Below are 12,824 nucleotides of genomic sequence, written 5' to 3' on the forward strand. Positions count from 1 at the left end.
ACCTTGCATACTGCATACAGATCTGCAGGTCGCATTTTAGAAAGGATGTAGAGCTACTGGAAGACAGAGTACAGAGATGGTCAACGAGATTGGTGAGCAGGAACAAAGGGTTGCTCTTACCAAGAAAGGCTTCAGTTCTGCAAATTGCAGCATCTGGTGGCTTGGCACCTGCAAGGTGATCTGAATAATGTGTGTAAGGGCTTGAATGGTTTGAGCAAGCATCAATGCTGATGGGATTCTTCCTCTTGCTCAGATTACGTTCCCGAGGGGCACATAAATTCAAAATAAGAAACCCAGTTGCAGAATAAATGTACGGAAATTTGCCTTTAGCCAGCGAGTGGTTGATTATTGGAACTGGAGTTTATAGGTTAAATAAATTCAAAGAAGAACTGGACAAACTTTTGTAGCGAATGGATGGGTGAAATGGGAAGTCTGTTTTTTTTTTTTTGTTTTTTTTGCTGATGTGGTATAAGTTTGTTTTCTTGCATCATATACCACTACTAATGCTAATCTGGCTGAATATTCTCTAAACTAATAGAATATCCAAATAGAAAGCTACAGAAAAAAAAATTTTTGGGCTACTGTTTAAAAGTATACTGTACTGGTAAACAGTCCTATGGCTGTATTTTAATATGAAAGCATATTTTGCCCTTGAAATTTAATTTGTAGTGCAGTATGGACTTTAAAAAATTTTCTTTTCTTTTCTTTTTGGGAAGCACTCCCGCTTTTTTCAAAAAAAAAAAAAAACCTGTTGTTTTTCACCTGTTTTTCTCCTGCTTATAAATGCTTGATGTTCAGTTTATTGAAAGTTAGTTGGCAGCTATGGACCACTGTTGTTTTTGATTTTCTTGAATGACATTGACGAAGGGACAGAGATTGTTATATCAAAATTGCAGATGTCAAGATCAGTAGCATAGTTAATGATCAGTGCAAGCCATTTCTGACCATCTCAGGGATGTTGTTTTACAAAGTTACAGCCACCCATTGTTGCTGCTATGTAATCAGAAAAGAGAACTGGTTGAAAACAGAATATTCAGATGTTCTGTCTTCAGGATAATCTAAATATATATTCTATATTCTGTCTGCAGAAATTTTGATTGGACACCATTTTTTTTTTTGAAGATTTTGGATGTTAAAAAGAATGCTCCTTCTTGAGCTGGAATCTCATAACTTCAGCTAATGATTCTATAAATATGTGAAAATATACATTTATAGCAGTATGAAACATAATACAATAAAAATATTTACTTGAAATTTCTTAAATATGTTTTGCATGGAGGATTAATTTAGAGATTGACCTTTTATTAACATTTTAATCTTTGAAAACTAAATATTGTTCTGCCTGAAACATTCTAATTCCTTTTTAATTTCTTTATACTGCCTTTCATAGTGGGACCTTACTATGATGCAGGTAAGTAAATGTTGTTAGTGTATATATATGATGTGGAGACTATTAACTTCTCTTTCCTTAATGTTTAACAGTGTCCTTACTCGCCATACCAGAAAAACAGTAGCACCAATGTAGTAGTAATAGTATTCCTTACATCACAACCTTTGAGTGAGAAAACTACATGTATGCATCACTTTAACTTCTCAGCAAGCATATCCTATGTAAGCATTAGGGGGGAAGTGGTAGATCCTACCCCAAATTTAAGCACTCATAGTGTGGCCATTTATGAATATTTCTCCCTATTTTTTTATTAATAAACAAAAATAAATATGTAATAAACAATATTAACTTTCTGAACTAATGGATATTTTTAAATATGTAAGCTGCTGATATATAATTTTTTACTTTAGAATATGCATTGTGAAATTTCTTTTATATATATATAATCCACTGTTAGTGAAGTGAATAATGGAAATATTATTATTATTAGTAGTAGTAGTAGTAGTAGTACTGGCAAATGTGCTAAGAAGCAAGCTTATACAGCATCGGCCAAAAAAAAAAAAACAACAATAAAAATTATCTGTCTCATCTGCCTATCCTCTCTAGTAATATATCAATTTTTCCTTAAATTTATTCAAACTACCTACTTCCACAACACCAGATAGTAGTTTGTTCCAATCAATTACTATCTGAGGGAAAGCAAATTTTCACACATCTATCCTTCAACCATCCTTTTTCAATTTATGTTGCCTTAAGTGCATTGTCTGTGAAAGAGTTAGAATATCATCATCAGATTTACTCAATCCATTTAAAGCCTTAAACACTTCAGTCAGGTCTCCTTATGGTACTTTCCAAGCACTGCAATTTGCAAAGCTGATGTCTTTAGTGGTAAGAGTACTCCTTTCTGTTCTTGACCAATCTGGTTGCACTTCTTAGCACTCATTCTGAGAGATCCACATTTTTCTTAAAATGAGGCTTTCAGTCCTATATACATTACTCAAGATATGGCTTATGCATTGCCTCTTTGTCCCTGCTGGCAAAGTTCCTGTATATTATTGATTGTGAGGGATTGATGAAAGATAATAAGTTATAATAATATATAAACAACTAAAATACCAACACTTCTTTCATTACTATAAAATACAATTTTGTGATAGTCAATATGTCAGTTTGGTTCGCCACAACAAATATTGTAATGCCATTTTTTGAAAAATAATATGCAATAAAACAAGTTAGTTAATGTAAATAATGCATTACATTTGGTTACAATAAATTTTTATGAAATTTGAATCAGGTTAATTGAATATTTTTCTTTTTCTGTGATTAAAAAAAATTAAAAGTAAATAACTAATTATCTTGTCACCAATTAATTACTAAATGATTAACTAATAATATATAAAAGTAATTGTTTTCACTTCACTGCACGTACCTCCCGACATAATATTCACTCTACATTTTGTAATACTTTATAATCAAAAGCATGTGAAATGCAATGTGTATTTCAGGCTCTGTGATTTAATAAGTTAAATAACCATAGTATATTGTCAATGTTTACATAATGCAATTTACATATTTCTTCCTGAATTTTTGTAACAATGGAAATATGACAAATATTTAATGTGTCTGCTATGAGTAGCATTAGCATTAGTAGAGGCATATGATGCAAGAAAGCAAGCTTATATAGCATCAGCCAAAAAAAAAAAAAAAAACCTTCCCTTTCACCCATCCATTCATTCCAAAAGCTGGGCGCCTCCGTAGCCAGGTGGGAAGGAACAGCAGTGCGTAGCACACGCTTCTTGATTAGGCCGGGGTTCGAGCCCGTCACCACCAAATACGGAGGATGCGGAAAGGTCAGGGAATGACCACCGCATATTCTCGGAGCAATATGGCCTTAGTTGCTAATGCTCCTAAAAACCAAATAACAACAACTCCAAAAGTTTGTCTCATTCAGCCTTGAATTTATTTAAGCTGTCAACTTCCACAACGACACATGGAAGTTCGTTCTAGCAATCAACCACCCACTAGCTAAAGCCAATTTCCACACATCTATTCTGCAACTGTCTTTCCTCGGTGTGAATTTATGCCCCCCTCAGGTGCAGAATCTGAGCAAGAGGAAGAATCCCGTCAGCTGAGCTTGCTCAAAACCATTCCAAGGCCTTATACACCTCCATCAGATCACCTCGCAGGTTCCTAGTCTCCAGATGCTGCAGTTTGCCTTTCCTGCTAACAGCAACCCTTTGTTCCACTCAATAATCTTATTGCCCTTCTCTGTACTCATTCCAGCAGCTCTACATCTTACCTAAAATAAGGCCTCCAGACTTGTATGCACTACTGAAGGTGTGGCCTGACCATTGCTTATACAAGGGGATAATCACCTCCTTATCCCTGCTAGCAAAGTCGTATATATCATTGACAAGACCCCATGACCTCTTGCAGCCTCTCTGTGCTGCTCATAAAACTTCATATCTGACTAATATAATAAGCAAATAGTAATAATTTATGATTTATGTATTCAGTAAACTGGTAACGAAAACAACTTTGTCAAATACTGTGACTTTTATACATGAACCAAAAACCTTTTTGTTTCTTTGTTTCTGCCCACCAGCCATATTGCCCATTTGCTCCTTTAATCAGTACACAGGGCCTCGTTAGCTATGTTAGCAAGAGCGCAAGGCTGCGCAGGGTTCGAGACCAGCTGTCGGTTAGTCGTGGATTTCCTCCTCAGTATCTTGAGTTACTCAGTCTCAAGGCTGGATGCTATTAGCAAGTCAAATCCAAGAATCCTGACTAGAAATGCATTCGAAATAAATAAAAAAAATCAGCACCCAATAACAAACATGATACCCAGTGAATCAGCTGCAGTATATTGATAGCCAGTGTGATATATATTAAAAAAATAATAATGATAAAGTAATTGCTAGATTTCTATTTTTCCGATTTTAATGAAATTTGGAATGGCACAACAACTCTTTCTAAAAGAGATTAACATAAATTTCATGAAAATCTGTTTGGTACTTCAGCTATAATATGCAGTATATGGATGTCTATGAGATATGTATGAAAAAAATAAATAATAATTGCCAGATTTCTGTTTGTTTGATTTTAATGAATGGGATGCTTGGCAGATCTTTCTAAAAGATCCAAATATAAAATTTCAGAAAACCTGTCTGTTTGGAGTTAAGTAGGCATTTGAGTATATATGCAAATGCACCTAAATATGACTTGTTTTTGGTAATCCATCAGGTAGGGCATAGAACTGTGCACATAGTTTTCAGTCAGCAAAAATCATTTATATCAGTGTAATGACACATGGCTGCATTTTTAAGCTTCTGAAGTTCAAGATTAAGAATTATAGCTACTTATGTTGAATGGTATATTTATAATGAAGCCATGAATATGATGTTTCCTTCTCATTTTTTTTTTTTTTTTGCAAGCATTTAATATTATTGTTGACCAACTTTTTTTATTATCATTAGATAATGCTCTAGTCATCATCTAACATTGAGCTTCTAAAAGTTGTGGTCTGAGAACACGTAGGATGTGAAAGTGTTGTTTTAAAAATATATACCAACATTATGTATATGATAGTTTGTCTTGAGTAATTGTGATATTTTAATATGAAATATTCATAAATGCCATGCTATGAGGACTGTTTAAAAAGTAAGGTAAAATATTTTAGGGGAAAAAACTGTGCATTCCTCAATAATGAATTGGCACAAGAATAAAGGTACATAGATAACATTTCTTTTTCTTTTAGTATGCTGTACATCTATGTTGACATATGGCAACTAAATTAAATAGCTGCTTAAAGAATAAATTATTGTTCAACAAAATGGCTGCCATAACTGATATGTAGACAAATGAAGAAGTGAACACTACATGCTGAATGGACCAAGCCCACAATTCACTCAGCTTAATCTACATTTCTGTGAGATGTGCATTGTCCAACAGTTACATCCAAGAAACAAGCTTGTTTTTTGTTCAGTCAGTTCAAATAACAACATGCAAACTGCACATGGCAATGGTTAGAGCATTATGGATGGTAGGTGGTTTCCCATCCACTTCAGTCCTCATGTTGCTCCTTCTGACTTTTGTTTAGGCCTTTTAAAAATATTTAGCAGGGAACTAATCCAGGTGATAATGATGAAGTTAAAAGATGTGTTGAAACCTGGTTATATGAGAGCATACCTGAATTTTATGATAAAGATATGGCTGCACTTGTGACATCACAAAAGAAATGTCTGAATGTAATGAGTGACCGTATCAAAAAGTAATGCACTGATGTGACTTCATTTACATGCAATTCCATTGTTCTCTTGTTGGATTTCTTTTCAAAGAAACATCTGTTACCTTACTTTTCAGACAGCCTATATATAAGAAATTTATTTAATGTTATGATTAAATTTATTAAAAATTTACCCCACCTGGTCACTCGTGTTATAAAACAAAACACTTCTATTGGGTTAGTAAGCATTTGTAGCTTTTTCAGTTTAATAACCTATCATTCCTACTTACCCTCAAATCAACAACTAGTGACCTTCAGATTTGAAAATATTAAAGCCAAGTTCTCACCCTTACCAGATATCCTCTCCCATCCCTTAACCCAGTGGTTCCCAATCTTTTGTCACTTAAGTCACACTTTAAGTTAAAAGGCAAATATTAATGGAACACCGAAATAGTGATTGCCATTGAATTCAATGGAATTTTTCCTAATCTCGCGGCACACATGAAAAGGGTCGCTGCCCACCAATGTGCCAAGGCACATCGGTTGGGAACCACTGCCCTAACCATTCCCTTATTAAATCATAGCAATGCATATTTACAATGTGTGCTGTTTATTTACTTATATTCAACATTTGTATATTTTATATATTCCTTTTAATATTGTTTCCATCTTTTATGTATTATTTCGATTACTGACTTTATTTCTTTTTAGTCAGCATATTTTATTTTTCCTCTTAACTTAATTATTTCTAAGTTTATACACTAGCACTCCTTTGCTTATAAAAACTGCTTCAGGGATGTAATAAGTTATTGGGTTTTTTTTCCTTCTCACTTAAAGGCCTGGCATACATTCAACACGACTGTCTAAAATAGAGTTGTGCAAACTTTGCAGTCTATTGGTCAAAGTTGAATGTATGGGCATCACTGCAGCTGCACAATAAATAACTTATATAATTTTAGGGATTAGTGATGTATTCTCTCTATCTTTTTCAAGGAATATATGATATATCAGTCTAAATGCAGCTAACAAAAAAATGCAGTCTGTAGCTTTTTTCACAAAGCAAGTCATATTAATCTGACAGAGTAAAAACTGTATTAGTATTTAAGAAATTTAAGGCACATTATTGTATTAGGTAATCACGGGGAACTTTTCTACTCCCTTAAAAGATCGACACCTAGAGCTTAGTGCTAAAGCTAAGCTTGATCTTATATTCATCTTAAAGACAAATACAGTCAGTCCTCGTATAGCACGATGGTTGTGTTCCTAGAAACCCTTGTGCAATATAAACAACAGGCCCTATGGGAAAAGTAGGGTTATGTGCCGACCACCCAAGATTGAACACACATTTGTAACTAAAACAAATCACCAAACACAATAAATAATCGTAATAAAAGAGTTACGTATTTTATTATGACTATTACGTAATAAAATATTGCTAATGCTTTTGCTTCTATCGTAAGCAAACTTGTTTTTTGTTTGATTTTCTATCCAAACATGACAGCCGTTCCATCCCTTCCAAGTCTGTGTCTTGATCTAATGGATTTGAATTACACTTTGAGTTGTTACTGCTATGAAAGTTTTTATTTTCTCTGCATTCTTTCTAATTCTCGGCATTGCCTCATTTAGGCCTGTAGCACGTGCAATATCACATGGTCTTTCATTTCACTTAAAGCGTTTCACAATTTCATATTTTTTCTCTATCGACAGTGGCGGACTGGTCATAAGCCTTGCCTGGGAAACCCCGGTGGGCCAGAGGCCGGTGCGATTTTGACCATAAACCATAGTATGAGGCCACTACAAATTTTCCCGGGTAAGAATTTTTGACCCAGTCCACCTCTGTTTATCGATATTGCTTTTCTTTTTCTCTCTGAATCTGTAGTGTCTTCACCAGGATGCTTCCTTTTCACACCTTTTAAGTATTTCACTCATTTTTAGGGAATAAAGCATAATTACAAAATGAGGAGGCACGCTTGATACACATAAACAAAGCTGCATGCGTGTAACAACTGAATAAACAACACCGTAAAGGCAGAGATACACTATTAACATCTCACATTTTACTAAAGCACATTTCTGGGGGTTACTACCATAAAACAATAAAAACAATTTCCAGTTGCATTTCTGCTGGTGGAATCGGTTATAAACTGGTAGTAAACTCGATCTAATGGCATTTGTGATATTATTGATAGCTGGAATTGTGTGGGTTTTTACATTATTATGGTGAAATGTGTTTCCCCTTCACTGATATAAAAAACATAAGTATATTTTCAGACTCTTCTCTTCATTCCTATTGTGTTGCGTTCAGTTGGGGTAATTCCGCGTTCAACTGCCATTCTTGACAACACAAAGGCGAATCGTGCATAAGCGAATTCGGTTCGTGTTATATACGATATCGTTCCCCTATTTATAAATCGTGTATGATCGAATTCGTGTAGTGTAAACACGTGTTATACGAGGACTGACTGTACTGTTATTATAGTTCCGCCCAAGTTGTTAATATCCTTTTTAATTGTGCAACATCACCTAAACAGGTAAATCCACTTTGCATTTAAAAACCTGAGACAACACCAAGATTGTCTTAAAGCTCACTGGCTTCTAAAGCTAAACAATAAATGTTGACAATGATGATGGGTTATTCATTGACCCATACATATATCATAGATTGTTTGTTATTTGGTTTTTAGGAGCATTAGCAGCTAAGGCCATATTGCTCCAGGGATATGCAGTGGTCATTCCCTGACCTTTCCGCATCCTCCGTATTTGGTGGTCACGGACTCTAACTCCGGCCTAATCAAGAAGCGTGTGCTACGCACTGCTGCTCCTTCCCACCTGGCTACGGAGGTGCCCATCATAGATTGCAACCATTTGTTATTGTATTAGGAGTTCATAGTGTTATGGTCGGGCACCACCTGAGGTTTTTCACATCGCCATATGTACACTGAAGAAATACAGAACACTGTAAATTCCAGAAAAGTGTTGTGTTGAATGCGTAGTATTATGTTGGGTTTTGTGTGTGTCCTGGCATTTGGCTGCAGGGCCCCTGATGGGACCCTATGTCCCCCCCCCCACACACCAATATTCTCTATAATACCCATTATTCTCTGGCAGGTCTCCGGCAGGGTTGCCTGAGCCTCCTGAATGGAGACAAATTTAAAAAATAAAATAAAATAAATAAATAAAAAATAAGGTAGTGTGTGGCAGTACATGGTGTACGGAAGAAGATGGGGGGGTTAAAATAATAGTAAGGGATGTAAGTGAAGGCATCCCCTAAGTTGACAGTGGATCATATGCCCCACCAGGCAAAAAGGGAGAGGGGATAACCCCAGAAGGGTAGAAAAGCCACACAGTGAGAGTTCTGAGTGTGACCTATATATATTTGGCAGTGGAGTGGTCAAGACCTGCTAACTCACCCAACCATGTGGGTGAGTTAGCAGGTAATCCTACCCTGGATATTCCAGGATTAGCAAGTCGATGTTAGTAAAATGGTCAAGTAGAAATTTTTTCTTTCCGATTTGAGCAAGTCCCTCATGGGTTTGTATCCCTAGCTTGAGGCAGTTATAGAGTCCTGCACCTAGCAAAGAGGTTCTGTGCATACTCCATTATTAATTTGTAGTATTGTTCATCAGAAATGAACAGGTGCTCCTGTCCTTAAGGTATGTGTTGGAGTTCGGTGTATAGTGTTCCTCGAAGATCGTTGTAAATTGGGCAGTTATAAAGAAGATGGTCCCAATCTTCAATTTCTCCAGTATTCGGTAGGGGTTATTGATGATTCCCAAGGTATTAGGAGTTCATTGGTACAAGAGCCTCTTGATTCCAATTATGAATGATATAAATAAATGACATGATATTTTATAAATTTCATTTATTCTCTAGATGGCCAAAGCCAGAAGAGTTTACAAATCATTGTAATTGTTTTTTTTTTTTTTTTTTTTAATGAAAACCCCAAACAAGAGAGGTATTAGAACCTATAGTACTTAGTACCATGCTTGGGTTGGAGGCTGAGAAGACAAAAGAAGATATTTGTTGAAATTAGACTTGAACTTCTGTAGACTAATTTTCGGGAAATATGTATGAAGGGAGATTGTTCCAGAAAACAACAGTTGAATAAATGAGGAAAATGAAAAGTTGATGAGTTTGAAGTTGCACAGTAAATGGATGTTGGCTGGTGGCAGCACATGTTCGGACTGTTTTGAAAGAGAGAGCGGGAATTATAGAAGCCAATTCAGAAGAACTGTGCCCATGGAAGTTTCTGTAGAAAAGGCATGCAGCAGAAACAGTACGTCTATGAGACTGAGAGTGGAGAGACTCTGTTAGAGATGGTCATTAATTAACCTAACTACCCTCTTTTGAATAGAATCTAGAAGCCTGAGAGAAGTTTTGTGGGCACCACCCCAGATGTGGGAACAATATTCCATGGTAGGGCAGATTTGCAATTTGTACAGAGTGAACAGCTGTTTTGAAGAAAAGTAACACTAAGGAGAGTAAAAGAGAAAACCAAGTTTTTTTAGATGCAGAGGAAGCAATATTTGTAATGTGCTTGTGCCAAGAGAGATTAGAAGTCAGGTTAATCCCAAAAGAGATATATCATTTTGCCTGGAAATCGGAGTGTCACCAAAGTTAAGCATAGGAGCAGAAGAATCCTTTTTGCGAGATATAAGAAAAGACTGAGTTTTAGGAGGATTAAAATTAACTGAGTTGCCTTTGCCCCGCTGGAGAATTACCTGGAGATCGGCATTTAAGGAATTGGTAGTGGATATTCGAGAAGTTGAAGCTGATTGAGTCGGGTAAGGTTTCTCAAAATGGAAAGTGGAATGCAATGTGCTGTCATCGGCAAAACTATGGATAGGATTTCCAGTCAATGGAAGTAGGTCATTATATACAAGAGGAAAAGAGTGGGTGAAAGAACTGAACCTTGGGGGACACCAGCATTACTGGAAAAGTTAGAAGACAGAGAGCTATTTACCATCAACCTCAGTGAGCGATCAGAGAGAAAACTGGATAACCAATTACAAAAAACAGTTGGCAAAACATAAGATGGAAGCTTGTTTAGAAGACCTTTATGCCAAACACGATCCAAAGCCTTTGAGATGTCAGGAGCAACTGTTGTGTTTCACCGAACTTTTCCATTGAATTTGTCCATAAATGGGTAATATAAGCCAGAATATCACCAGTGTATCGACACTGACGGAACCCATAATGGCGATCGTTGATCAGACAAAAAAGTTTCTAGGTAGTTTAAAAGTTGGCGGTTAATTGATTTCTCCATTACTTTAGATAGAGTAGAAGTAATTGCAATGGGATGATAATTGGATAGGAGGGATTTGTCACCCTTTTTATGAACTCGCTGGATATGAGCAATTTCCAAGCAGAAGAAAAAACACTTTTAGAATAAGAAAGTGAAAAAAGGCGGCAAAGAACAGGAGCACAGGTTTTGAGAAAAAATGAGAAATACCATCAGGACCTGGAGCTTTCTTATCATCAAGATTCGTCAAAATCCTTCTGACATCCTTTTGACGGAAGACCACAGGAGGCATTGAATGGAGCATGTTGGGAATGGTGGGAGGTGTTTTACCAAGATCATTAATACATGAGTTGGAAGAAAAATGGGATGCTAGCAGGTCAGCTTTATCCTTGGCTGAAGTGACAACATAACCATCTGGTTTTCACAGGGGTGGGAGCAGAGATGGGCAAAAGTTGTGGCAAATAGCTTTGGCAAGAGACCAGAATGCTCGGCTACCATTAGGGCAAGAAGCAAGTTTTCTTCTCTTAGCCTGTTCAAAATCTACTTAGGACTGATTAATAACTTCTTTACAATTGTTGCGAGCGTTGATTTAGGCAGAAAATGAAACTGAAGAATTGGAAACAAGCCAATTACGATATGCAACGTTATTCTCTTGAACAGCCTTAGCACATTTATTGGAAAACCAAGGTTTAGATAAAGGACGAGATTTTAAAGTGGAGTGTGGAATAAAGGATTCCATTCCTACAAGAATAATTTCACTGATATGATCTGAGCAAACGTTGACATCAGAAGTTTTGAAACAGTAATTTGACAAAGGCAAAGAAGAAAAGAAATCTCGCAGGTCATCCCATTTTGCATTCTTGTAATGCCAAACAACACGAGGTTGGAATAGCCATGAGATAAAGGCTCCATTGGAGAAGAGACAATCACCAAGTTGTGTTCTGAGGTGCCTAATGGACCACTCACTTTGAATGTGTACTTAGAAGGGTTGTTTGTGAGAAAAAGATCAAGCATGTTGGCTGCATGGTTAGGATTGTCCGGTATTCTTGTAGGTAAATGAACAATCTGTGTGTGAATTTTGCATTAGTAATTGCAAAAGCCTCAGCATCTCGATCAGCTGGGTTGGCGTGAGTAGAAAACGGAACCAGCTGGAGTTGTGAACATTAAAATCACCAAGGAAAATTACCTCCCTGTTAGGAAAGTTGGACTGGAGAAAGTCAACTTGCAAAGAGAGGAAGTCAGAGAGCTCCAAATGATTAGTGGAGTTGGAAGAATGGTAGAGACAGCAGATGAATTTGACAAAATGAGGTAGAGAGATTTTAAGCCTGAGAAGATCGAAAAGAGGCACTTCTAAATTACCAAGTCTCTGACAGGGAATATCAGAATGGACATATGCACAAGTACCACCTTTGAGGTGAAAGGAATCATACAGTGAACAGTTTGGGTAACTGAGATGAGTAGTAGTTGAATCAACTGATAACTGAGATTCTGTCAGAAAAAGTATATGGGGTTTGGCAGACTGCAAGTGGAAATAGACATCATTGAGATTAGAATTGAGACCACATATATTTGTGAAATGAACTAGGAAGTGTTTGGGAGGTTTAGATCTTTTAGAAGATAAGCTTACTCTATTAGTTTGACAATTCATGGTGTATTCAAGTGTGAGAAAAGGTGGGGGGGACATGCTGTATGAAGCAATGAAATTTTTGGATATGGCATACACATGGTAAGAATATACCCAGATCCTTGACATAATTTGGCCTCGACAATGCCCCCCCCCCCAGGCCATCTTTTTCCTAGGCCATCTTTTTCAAAAAAGATGGCCTAGGAAAAGAGTTGTGATTTTGAAGTTAATTCATATTTCCTGTGAGAAATTAGGAATTTTGGATAATGCAGTTCAGCTGAATTTGAAGATCTTCTGCTCACATATGCCTACATTATTCATTCACTTACATTGCAAACAACAG

At 36.4% G+C, this 12,824-nt stretch overlaps 1 protein-coding gene across 2 annotated transcripts in view; it reads left to right on the top strand.

The window, feature by feature from the left end:
* The window catches only part of Nprl2 (Nitrogen permease regulator-like 2), a 129,381-nt gene that overhangs the window by 65,559 nt on the left and 50,998 nt on the right, over positions 1 to 12,824 (top strand). The window contains exon 6 of one of the 2 annotated variants that reach the window (XM_090385048.1): positions 1,391 to 1,411. The exons of the other annotated variant lie outside the window; for it this stretch is intronic. Within the exon in view, the coding sequence (XP_090241174.1) occupies positions 1,391 to 1,411 (21 nt within the window). The remainder of the gene's footprint in view (positions 1 to 1,390; positions 1,412 to 12,824) is intronic. 2 annotated transcript variants of the gene reach the window in all.

Source organism: Mastigoproctus giganteus, chromosome 11 (genome assembly GCF_048544385.1).
Source record: "Mastigoproctus giganteus isolate SK-2022 chromosome 11, ASM4854438v1, whole genome shotgun sequence".
NCBI lineage: Eukaryota > Metazoa > Arthropoda > Arachnida > Uropygi > Thelyphonidae > Mastigoproctus > Mastigoproctus giganteus.